Source organism: Podarcis pityusensis (assembly GCF_964106645.2).
Source record: "Podarcis pityusensis genome assembly, chromosome: 1".
Classification (NCBI taxonomy): domain Eukaryota; kingdom Metazoa; phylum Chordata; class Lepidosauria; order Squamata; family Lacertidae; genus Podarcis; species Podarcis pityusensis.
In genome coordinates, this window is record NC_138028.1 from 119,329,160 (window position 1) to 119,341,442 (window position 12,283).

The window sequence follows — 12,283 nt, forward strand, 5'->3', positions numbered from 1 at the left end:
TAGAATCCTAAAAGTTTCTACAATTTCTCATAGTCTATCAGTTACCCTGAGTGATTAACCCCTGAACTGACCTTAGTCAACAACTTCTAGCAAGATAGGGGGCTTTGATTTCATAACCAAGGAGGAGAAATCATATTGGATTATATAGCATGGTTTTTGTTTTGTTTTTTTTAAAACTGATTTTCTTTCTTGTTCACCCTGAGTGGAGCATAGGCATCCGTAGGTCAGGATATTTATTTATTTTTAATAAACAATATAAACATTCAGGAGTAAGCCCAATGAACAAATATAAGACTTACTTCTGAGTAGATACTTATTGGATTGCACCAACGATAGAACCAAGAGAGTCAGTAATACTGTGTGTGAAACTCATTGATCTTCTGTGTATCAAATTAAAGGTAAAGGGACCCCTGACCATTAGGTCCAGTCGTGACCGACTCTGGGGTTGCGAAGCTCATCTTGCTTTATTGGCCGAGGGAGCCGGTGTACAGCTTCCAGGTCATGTGGCCAGCATGACTAAGCCACTTCTGGCGAACCAGAGCAGCGCACAGAAATGACGTTTACCTTCCCGCCAAAGCGGTACCTATTTATCTACTTGCACTTTGACGTGCTTTCGAACTGCTAGGTTGGCAGGAGCAGGGACCGAGCAACAGGAGCTCACCCCGTTGCGGGGATTCGAACCGCCAACCTTCTGATCAGCAAGCCCTAGGCTCTGTGGTTTAACCCACAGCGCCACCCACGTCTCGTGTATAAAATTAAAGTCCCCTTAATCTTACCTGCATTAACGATCCCTGAAAATTCACCCCGTTAGTATTGCTTCACACACTACAAATTTTCTACATGAGAAACCTATCAGTGATTATCACAATTTATGATTGACATGGATTTCGCTTCTACACAGAAGTACTTTCTTCACAAGATGTAACGAATTCAGCTGCAACACAGTGCTAATGGGTTTTCAGTACCTATTTACCTGGCATACCAGCTTCCTCAGAATCCCCATGTTTTTTCTATAGACCACACCAGCATCTTTTGTGTGAAATCCCTGTGACCGTCTGGTGAGTGCAAAGCAAATATTTCGATTTTCGAATGCGTCAGCAGAGGGTAATCTGCTTGTGGCAGATAAGGCAGACAAACTGGAAAGCATGTTGGTGGAACATCAAACTTCCACTTGCTTCCACCCAAGTAGTCTAAACAAAAGGGGGGAGGGAGAAAAAAGTTGTTCAGTTAGCCAAATATGGAAATAAACCACAGCAAAAACTAAAACTCGTCTGTACAATCCTATGTGCTAGATTTGCAATTTGGAAAAAGGAGGCAAGGCTCCTGCACCTTTACAAGTTGTCTGAAATCAACAATTCTCATCATCATCATCATTTATACCCCGCCCATCTGGCTGGGTTTTCCCAGTCACTCTGGGCGGCTCCCAACAAAAGATTAAAAAAACTCATGAACATAACTGGGAGGAGCCGCCCCCCATCAAGTAAATAAATAAAAATACTTAATTAACTGACTAATCACATCACATATAGCTCGGTTCTCCCCCCCCCCCATAAATCCTGGCTACGCCCATGAGAGCCCCATCCTATTTCCCCGATCACCCTACTATGGACATCCATGCATAACCAGCCATGTAATCCTATTCAGGGGTCAGCAAACTTTTTCAGCAGGGGGCCGGTCCACTGTCCCTCAGACCTTGTGGGGGCCCGACTATATTTTTTTTTTGGGGGGGGGAATATGAACGAATTCCTATGCCCCACAAATAACCTAGAGATGCATTTTAAGTAAAAGGACACATTCTACTCATGTAAAAACACGCTGATTCCCAGACCGTCCGTGGGCCGGATTGATAAGGCGATTGGGTCGGATTCGGCCCCTGGGCCTTAGTTTGCTACCCATATCCTATATACATCTCTACCCAAAGTCCCACCAGATTTTCAAGTGTGCATAGGATTACAGCCTTAAGGTGTTAAGCCCGTGCAGGTTTACTCAAAGCTAAGTCCCACTGTGTTCAATGGGGCTTTCTTTCTTTACCTTGGGATAAACCCCACGGAACTTAAAAGAGGCTTCCTTCTCAGTCAAACATGCTCAGCATTGCAAACGTATGGTTACCAGGCGCCCCCGTTTCCCGGGGACAGTCCCCAGATTTACAAATCTGTCCCCAGACAAAATCCATCCTGGGGATGTCCCCAGATTTCATTTAATGTCCCCGGATTTATATTCTAAGTGTTGTAGATTTTTTAGTAGGGAATGAATGTTGCGTGATTGGTTCAATGGTACAAGACACATCATATGGGGACTTCCGGCAAGGCAAAATGGCGGGCATCACAGCAGCGAGCAGCTCCTGAAGCCAGCCAGAGCCAACTGTGCTACCAGGCTGGCTCCGGGCTGCTGAGACTGCTGCTGTTGTGGAAGCGGGGACGCCCGGCGCATCAACTGGGGGAACCGCTGACACCCCCCCACGACCCAAATTGAGCCAGGAGCAAGAGCACCAGGCCACCTGCCCAGCGGCGGTTCGGGGCCAGGAAAACCCCGGAGCCGATGCAGGGAGGAGGAGGAGAGGAGAAGGAAGAGAGAGAAAGAGGAAGGAGGAAAAAAAGGGGAGCCACTGCCGCTGCGAAGGAGAGGTAGGAGAGCACCAGGTGTGCAAGGACACGTGGCTGAGCCCTGGCCCAGCCCGAGCCTACTCCACGGCGGCTAGCACCCCAAGAGAGCAGGCCATAGCCCAGAAGAAGGCCATGCCACGGAGAAGACCACAGAAGAGAAGATATTACTTCTTGATTTTTTAACAAAATAAAAAAATAATTTTTTTTCTCTTAAAAAAAAAAAGGGTGTCCCCGGATTCTTTGAAAAAAATCTGCTAAACTTATGCAAACTGGCAGCGTGCATAGGGTCCCAGTTCCCCGCAGTCAGGGAGACACGCAGGGGTCAACAGCTCCTTCCAAAACTCCAGCGTTAAGAGAAAATGCACGGGAATCTATTTCCTGTTCCAGACAGTTTACACTAGGGTTACCAGACGTCCCCGGTTCCCGGGGACAGTCCCCGGATTTGCAAATCTGTCCCCGGACAAATTCCGTCCCCGGAATGTCCCCAGATTTGCAACCCTGTGGCAGCAGCAGCCTCACCATCCCCACTACTTTGCCTCACCACCCCTACTACTGACTCCCTGTTGCTAGGTAAAGGTAAAGGTACCCCTGACCACTAGGTCCAGTCATGGCTGACTCTGGGGTTGCGGCGCTCATCTCGCTTTACTGGCCGAGGGAGCCGCTGTACAGCTTCCGGGTCATGTGGCCAGCCTGACTAAGCTGCTTCTGACGAACCAGAGCAGCGCACAAAAACGCCGTTTACCTTCCTGCTGGAGCGGTACCTATTTATCTACTTGCACTTTGACGTGCTTTCAAACTGCTAGGTTGGCAGGAGCAGGGACCGAGCAATGGGAGCTCACCCCGTCGCGGGGATTCGAACCACCGACCTTCTGATCGGCAAGTCCTAGGCTCTGTGCCACCCGTGTCCCTCCCTGTTGCTACTCAGCTTCAAAAAAAGAAAAAAAAAGAAGGGTCCCCGGATTCATTGGAAAAAATCTGATAACCATAGTTTACACTTGCCTGACCATCATCAGCGATTGCAATGCGAGCTCGCGTGGCATCTCGCCCCCAACACTTCTCTCTCCGTACATTACCGGGATAGAGAAGGGGAGGGGGGCATCTTTTCAATCCCGGACTCGAGGCAATCGCAGTTTACGGTTCTGAAGGTGCAATCCTCGCGCGTAAACTTACTTGGGAGTCAAGACTCACTGGGACGCATTGGGGCTTCTCTGCGAATGCAAGCAAAGGGGGTCAGGGATGTAACCGCGGGCGCTGGATCTCTACATTAGCGATGTGGAATATGCCGCCCGACAACCGTCCAGATCAAGATCCGCCCAGCAGGAACTTACTCGGGAGTAAGCCCGATGGCACACAAGGCGGGGCTTACTGGTCGACTCAGCAAGCACACGACTCCATTGCAAATCTTCCAAGCGGCAAAGGCTGCCGTTTCGCACAAAGCAACTTTAAAACAATATATAGATATATAATATAGACTCTTTTTATGCCCTCGCGCGCCTCCGACTACCGCGCGCGCGCGCAGAACAACAACAAACCTCTCAGGACCGGCGCAGGAGTTAAAACCGCGCGCGCCTCCAAAACCGGGCCTGTTTCTTCTGCAGGGACACTTTCGTTTCCTCGTCTCCGCCTCTTCGCAATGCACGGCGGGAAACGTAGTTCCACCCGCCATCAACTACCTCCGAGGGGAGCGGAGCGCGAGAGTCTCGGGGACTACGGCTCCCGAAACCCTCTGCGCGCGCAAGTGCGGGAGGCCGCGCGCTTGTTCGGGTTTCCCCGGCTTGACCGGCTGCTGGTTTGCAGCGCGGGAGCGGAGGGTTGAGAAGGTTGCACGAAGGAGCCGTGCAAAGTGTTAAGGGCAGCGCCTTGCATCATCATCATCATCATCATTATTATTAATACTCACGCCCTGCACATTTCTGCTTATTTTTTTGGAATACCATTACATTTGATAACTGTTAACGACTGGACGCGAGGAAGCACGTGGATAAGGATGTCCGAAAAGTGTTTTGGGTTTTTTGTTTGTTTTGACACTGCATGGCATATAGCGCCCTGAAGGTAAGTTCTTTTCTCCTCGTGGGAATCAAGGTTGCATTAGATATTACCTGCTTTCAAAAAACCGTTTTGGTTAAAACTGCTGACCCGGCAGAGAAAACAAACAAACATTAAAACCCTAAAATTAAATGCCCGAATGTCTTAAGTTAGTCGAGCTAAGAGAGCAGTCCTAACCCCGGGTCTGGTGGACTATTGGAAAAGATGCAATGGACTATTGAAAAAGATGCAGTAGAAAAGGTTTAATATAGGACCTACGGAGGGGAAGGTGGGAAGTCCCGAGATTCGGAGGATTATTTAATTGTGGATGTGTATGGTTGTATTGTTATAATTCTATATTTGTAAAATCAAATAAAAATGAATTTCAAAAAGGAAAGGAAAATTGACAATACTGGCGTCGGCATTTGCAGTGCATGAAAGATGCGTTAAATAGAAGCATCTGAGTTTACTTATGCAGATCTAAGGAAAGCTGCTTGAGATTGAAAGGCTCCCACGTGTGCTCGCTTCCTTAGGAGTAAGAGACTCAAGAGGGATATGAGAGTCTCTGTGGTTCAGTGGAAACGCTAGTTGAAAAATGGTGGTGGAGGCCCTGTGCCTGATGTGAGGAACTTCTGCCAAGCTTGATATGTCTAAGTCAGTTGTGGGAACCTTTGTCTGTGGGTCCCCAGATGATGTTGGACTACAACTCCGATCATCCCTGAGCTCTGGCCTTGCTAGCTAAGGGTGATGGGAGTTGTAGTTCAACAACATCTGGGGACCCACAGGTTGAGAAAGGCTCCCATGCCCCCCCAGCAGGTGTAGTCAGCGGCAAGGGATGATGGGAGTTGTAGTTCAGCAAAAATATCTGACGGGACGAAAGTTGCTCTCACACGGTCTAATGAGTGAATGGCTTTCGCTGTGGCTAACTTTTTGATTTGTGTGGCGCTGGGTCTTGAAAATGTTTAGAAACTTCAGCTGGGTCAGAATGCAACAATTAGATTTTAAAGCTGGATTTGCATCTCTCTCCGATTCTTCTGAGTCTATGCTGCTTTCTAGTTTGTTTCCTAGTTCAGTGCAAGGTTCTGATTATAAAGTCCTAAACTCTTGGAATCTGGGTATCTGAAAGTCTCTGTTAGCCTTTCTAGAGACATCAAGGAAGTCTGCCTTATTAGCCGGAAAAGCACGCACTGTCTAGGGCTGCTTCCCAAAAGTCCACAGAGCACAAAGTGCACACATGGCTTTTCCTTCAGGAAAGTGTTAGGAGTGGGGTTCTTGACGACACTTTTTGGCTTTGCCAGTAAGGCCACCGAAAAACGGTGATTTCTGGTTAGGTTGCAAACAGCCCTTCTTCCTGCCTTTGATTTAAAAATGATGCCGTAATAAAATTCAAAGAAGGAAACTGTCACCAAAACAGTGGTGTTTTTGGTGCCATGAAATATTTGAGTGCTATTAGCTATATAGGGTTGACATGCTACACTAAGGTTACCAGATTTTTTTCAAAGAATCCAGGGACACTTTTTTTAAAAAAGAGAAAAAAAGTAATTATTTTTTTAAAAAAATTAAGAAGTAATATCTTCTGTGGTCTCCTCTGTCGCATGGCCTTCCTCTGGGCCCTGGCCTGCTCTCTTGGAGTGCTAGCTGCCATGGAGTAGGCTCAGGCTGGATCTGGGCTCAGCCACGTGTCCTTGCACACCTGGTGCTCTCCTACCGCTCCTTCGCAGCGGCAGTGGCTCCCCTTTTTTTCCTCCTTCCTCTTTCTCTTCCTTCTCCTTCTTCTCTCCTCCTTCTCCCTGCATCGGCTCTGGGGTTTTCCTGGCACCTGCCTGGAGCTGGGCAGGCGGCCAGGTGCTCTTGCTCCCGGCTCAATTTGGGTCACAGTGGGTGTGTGTCAACGGTTCCCCCAGTTGACGTGCCAGGCGTCCCCGGTTCCCTCTCAGCAGTGGCAGCGGCAGTCTCAGCAGCCCGGAGCCAGCCTGGTAGCGCAGTTGGCTCTGGCTGGCTTCAGGAGCTGCTCGCTGCTGTGATGCCCGCCATTTTGCCTCCCCATATGATGTGTCTTGTGCCGTTGAACCAGTTATGCAACATTTATTCCCTACTAATAAATCTACAACACTTAAAATATAAATCCGGGGACATTAAATGAAATCCAGGGACATTCCCGGGACAGATTTTTGTCTGGGGACAAATTTGTAAATCCGGGAATGTCTGGTAACTATATGCTACACCTCTCCCCAGAATAGTGAAGGTTTGGAATCCTTTGAGGAGCAACTGAAAGTGATGGGGAATGTTATCTTGGAGAAGAGAAGATTAAGGAGGAGCACCTAGTGCATTGCATTCAAATATCTAAACTGCTCTCATGTAAAAGATGGAGAAGACTTGTTCCCTGTTGCTCCAGGGGGCAAGACGACGGCCAATAGGTGGAAACTGAAGGGAAGCAGATCTTGGCTAAGCATTAGGATAACATTCATTTTGGTAAGAGCTTTGACTATGGAGCAGATGCCCTCAGGATGTGCTAAGCTCTCCGTCACTGGAAGCTACTTGTAATTGCTACTAGTCACAGTGACTGTATTCTACCTTCACTGTCAAAGGCACTTCTGAACGCCAGTTTCTGGGGATTGCTGGTGGGCAGAGTTCTGTTATGCTCAGGTTCTACTTACGGGTTTCCCACAGGCATCTGGTTCTCCACCATGAGAATGGGATGGAGTACTAAATGGGCCATTGGCCTAATTCAGCAGAGCTTTTTCTAGGTTCTTTGTTAAGTATTTGAGCAGAGACCAGATGGTCATCTCCCAGGGATGCTGCAGTTGCAGATCTTGCATTGAGCCTCTGAAACACCTTCCAACTTGATGATTCTCAAAAGCTGTTCCAACTCGATGAATCTATGAAACACATAAAATAGGTATTGAAAATCTGTAATAAATTTAAAAGGCCACAAAAAAGACTAAAATTGTACCTCAATTGCTTGGGGGAAATAAAGGTGTCAAAATGGCACCAAAATGTCAATAAAGTACCGTATTTTTTGCTCTATAAGACTCACTTTTTCCCTCCTAAAAAGTAAGGGGAAATGTGTGTGCGTCTTATGGAGCGAATGCAGGCTGCGCAGCTATCCCAGAAGCCAGAACAGCAAGAGGGATCTCTGCTTTCACTGCGCAGCAATCCCTCTTGCTGTTCTGGCTTCTGAGATTCAGAATATTTTTTTTCTTGTTTTCCTCCTCCAAAAACTAGGTGCGTCTTATGGTCTGGTGCGTCTTATAGAGCGAAAAATACAGTAGGTGTTGGGCAAATCTCTCCTGGGAGTTTATTCAGCAGTAGATTATTCAGGATGGTGCTGTTGGGCCTACTATTAAAGGGCTACATGAACATGTTTTGCAATATGTTGTTGAAAGTCAAGTGATCTGTCATTTCTTTAGCAATTAAGCTGTATCATAATAGGCTGGGCTGACACACTAAAAAGATTGTATGAGAGGCAGGTAGCAACAAACATTTTGTTCCAATGAGTCTGGCTTGAGTCAACAAGGTTCAAAGCAGTACAGGTAATCTTGATTGCAATATTTGTACAACTCTGGTATAATTCGACTTGCCACTGATGTGCAATATCAGAGTTTTTTGTTTTTGTTTTTTAAAAAAACCAATCCACAGCCTTCCTTCAAATGTCAGTGAGACTGGTTACTCCTCCGTCTTTTGAAGTCTTCCGAAATGGCCGTGCTTTAACAATTATTAGATAAGCATGTCTCATGTAAAGCTACAAGCCAGCAGAAAAATCTCTATTTTCCTCCTCTTATTTCTGCCAGATATTTTGACCATCTGTCTAATTTTCTCCTCTGGGCTTGTTTCCATGTTAGTATATTTCCGGGCTATTCCAAGTATTGCTCTTAGCAGGAATGCAACTTTTGTTGGACTTGAGTCTCCGTGTATTTGAAGGCTCCACATACACATCAGGCAGCTTTGCTGCTAATTCCCCCACTGTCAGAGTTGCCACCTAACATGGTGGCACTGCCTTATTCTGGAATGGGTGGGGGGTGGGGGAGAGTGGAAAGTGACAGAGGGGGGTAGGGAGAGACAAAAATCTGGCTCGTGTTTGGAAGCCATTGGTGGCGGTACAATAGAATGGAGGCTCTCAAAAGCTGGTTGCTCAGCGCATCAGGGGTATGGTCAACTCTACTGTTGGGTGCTAGTGGCTCCCCAGGGTCTAGGCATGAAGTCTTCCCCATCAGCTGAGATGCCAGAGATTGTTTGCAAAAGCTCCTGGGGGGACGGCAGACCCCCAGTACCTCCGAGCATCTCCCAGTAGGCACGTCTCTGGAATGGCATGTCCCTTCACTCCGGAGTGCCCATCTGCGACACAAGTCTTCTGGCATCACACAGCAAGAAGATAGAGACATCCATAGATCTAACCAGAAGAGTCCGCGACTAGAAGGAGGAGGAGTATCAGGAAGAGTGGAATAAATTTAATGATTATCTAGTTAAATTTGTTAAGTTAAATTAATTGAAAATAGCTTGCAGATACTTAATTGGCTTAGGATTTTATTTATGTTAAGTGATGAATTAATATGTTTAATTCCATAAGGTGAAGATTTAAGGATGTTAATGTTTAAGTTAAATTTCATAAGAATTGGGATTTGGAAAACCGTTAAAAGGACATGCAATGAAATTCAACCAAGGGGAAGCAAGGAAGTCACTTAACAAAGTTAATAAGTGTAATTTTCAATAAGGCTATGATTTATGTTTGTTTGTCTTGTGTGTGTGTGTGTGTGTGTGTGTGTGTGTGTTGTTTGTTTGTTTGTTTGTTTATAATATTGTGAAAACCAATAAAATTTTTGGAGAGGAAAAAAAGAGACATCCGTAGATCTAAACTACGTTTTATTCATAATATATACAGAGAATCCATAAGCACATCTGTGTCCTCCAAACTTTGGCAGAAACAGAAAGCATACAGCAAAAGCGAAAGTACAGTCTAATAACACTCTCAGACAGAAGAGATAAGACAGTCTTCCGTTCCCACACTCTTCTCAGACATCTCATGTGATTTACACCAACCACACCAGCCAGCATCGGCTACATAAAATCCTAACAGAGTTTGTGCCTGAGATCTTCTGCATACAGAAATGGTACTTATTCTTTGAGTTCAGTCCCTTTTGCTTGGTTGCTTGTCAATAGGCCGCATGAAGAATTGGCATATTTGTAGACCAGTCAAGTATTTCTGAACAGGCCATGGTTATGATGCACTGACACTTCCCTGAAATTACAGTGTTAGAAATTCAATAATAATAATAATAATAATAATAATAATATATTATTTGTACCCTGCCCATCTGGCTGGGTTTCCCCAGCCACTCTGGGCGGCTTACAACAAATATTAAAAATACATCAAAATGTCACAAATTAAAAACTTCCCTGAACAGGGCTGCCTTCAGATGTTTTCTAAATGTCAGGTGGGGTATTATTATTATTATTATTATTATTATCATCATCACCACCACCACCACCATCTTCATCATTGCAATTATTATTAATTCCATTTCTATGCCGCTTAATATTTTAAAGAACAAATCATAGCAGTTTACAACACATAAAAACATCAAATACTGCAGAATAAAAATAATTCAAGCTGTAAGGAAAATATTTCAGATCCTTCTCTAAGTGACATTTTGCTTTCCCCAGTTGCCAACCTAGCATCCAGAGATCTCCATATGGTCGCAATTGGACCCGCAGTAGTTGCGAAACGCGCCTGGCGCCTGCCTAATTTCAAACACTGTGGCTGTAGGCAGTTGTTAGAAATGAAACTTGTTCATCAGGTACCGTGATACCTCGGGTTAAGTACTTAATTCGTTCCGGAGGTCCGTACTTAACCTGAAACTGTTCTTAACCTGAAGCACCACTTTAGCTAATGGGGCCTCCTGCTGCTGCTGTGCTGCCGGAGCACGATTTCTGTTCTCATCCTGAAGCAAAGTTCTTAACCTGAAGCACTATTTCTGGGTTAGCGGAGTCTGTAACCTGAAGCGTATGTAACCTGAAGCATATGTAACCCGAGGTACCACTGTACTGAGAGGGGAGGAGATTATCATGGTCACAGCACAGAGATTTTTGGTGGGAAGAGAGTCTCTAGATTTCCAGTTCCATGACATGCGAAAGCTCTGCCGACTTCATAAGAGGCAACTTTGGACAGCATTAAGGAATGTAAATTGTGGAAGTTTTATGGTAATGCTGTACATTATTTCAGGCACGTGCTTTCCAAGCACTGAGCCTTCTTTTGTTTCGTTTTTACAAATCCACGATATAATTTTGCAGGCTCTGTGTGTGCACGGACGCCATTTCCGCTGTGCCCACGTTGCTCGAGTGTTTGGAACCAGAAAAAGAGCAGTGAAAGAAATTCTTTGAAGAAGCTTAACCTTTGGAGTGGGAGAAGAAAAGTCAAGCAGAGGAACAACGCATTGCCACAGGAACAGAATGTTTCTCCAGCGATGAGTGTTTTGATATTTTTTTAAAGGTGCAACAATTGAAACATAACCCCCTCCCACTCCCCCCCCAAAACCTTCTTATTAAAGTAAACAAGCACAATAATCCGAATGCACAGTATGTCTCTTTGTCTCTGGCAAATGCTTAGTAATGCACATTTTGTTTCTTCCCAGGCAAATTTCTCATTAGTCACTATCGTAACTGATACATTTGTTATAGAAAGGCAATTAATTCCAGAGGCATGACTGGATCTCCGTAAGGTCACTTAACGCTCCTGTGTCGTGCTGGTGGGGTAGAGGGAGGTGGGAAGTGGAAGTATTTTACCAATTTTAGGGTCACACAGATCTATATCCAGTCAGGTTTTTAAAAATACAGTGGTACCTTGGGTTACAGACGCTTCAGGTTACAGACTCCACTAACCCAGAAATAGTACCTCGGGTTAAGAACTTTGCTTCAGGATGAGAACAGAAATCGCGTGGCAGTGGCAGCAGGAGGCCCCATTAGCTAAAGTGGTACCTCAGGTTAAGAACAGTTTCAGGTTAAGAACGGACCTCCAGAACGAATTAAGTTCTTAACCTGAGGTCCCACTGGAAACATTGAGTTACATTTGGCAAATGGCTTCGGTATAATGCAGAAATCTGTGTGTATACACCAGCTTTCTACCATGGAGCTCAAAGTAGCATATATGCCCCCCCAAAAAACAACAACAACAACACACACATTATCCTCACAAGAATCCTGTGGTTAGTTGGTTAGGCTGAGAGAATGTGACTCAGGAACTCAGCGCCACTCAGTTTTGTGGCAGGTTTGTGTGAACCTGCTCTCCTAAGCACTAACTATTATACAGAACATCATTTTATTAAAAACTGTTGATAGGAGTGCAGAGATGGTTATTGGCTACCTACTGTGTTTGTATTTTAAAAACCATTGGGCACCAAAGATAGGATCTATCTGAATTCATATTCCAGAAACACAGGTGTCATATTGAGTAATCATATTGTACCAGGCGTCCTCAACCTCGGCCCCCCGGATGTTTTGAGACTACAGTTCCCATCATCCCTGACCACTGGTCCTGCTAGCTGGGGATCATGGGAGTTGTAGGCCAAAAACATCTGGAGGGCCAAGGTTGAGGAAGCTTGTATAATTATACAATAAAGCAGTAGGTAAATTGTGCCAGAAACAGGGGTAAATGTACGATG

General features: G+C 45.5%; 1 protein-coding gene across 4 annotated transcripts in view; it reads right to left on the reverse strand.

The window, feature by feature from the left end:
- Nucleotides 1-4,272, reverse strand: part of DCAF17 (DDB1 and CUL4 associated factor 17) — a 29,390-nt gene extending 25,118 nt beyond the window's left edge. For 2 of the 4 annotated variants that reach the window (XM_080971267.1, XM_080971270.1), the window contains exons 1-2: nucleotides 3,774-4,129; nucleotides 974-1,190 (exon numbers count right to left, since the gene is read on the reverse strand). In XM_080971267.1, coding sequence (XP_080827393.1) covers nucleotides 974-1,147 — 174 coding nt within the window. In that variant the 5' untranslated portion in view covers nucleotides 1,148-1,190; nucleotides 3,774-4,129. The other 2 variants (XM_080971268.1, XM_080971269.1) reach the window with 2 other exon arrangements.
- Nucleotides 4,273-12,283: the final 8,011 nt, after the last annotated feature.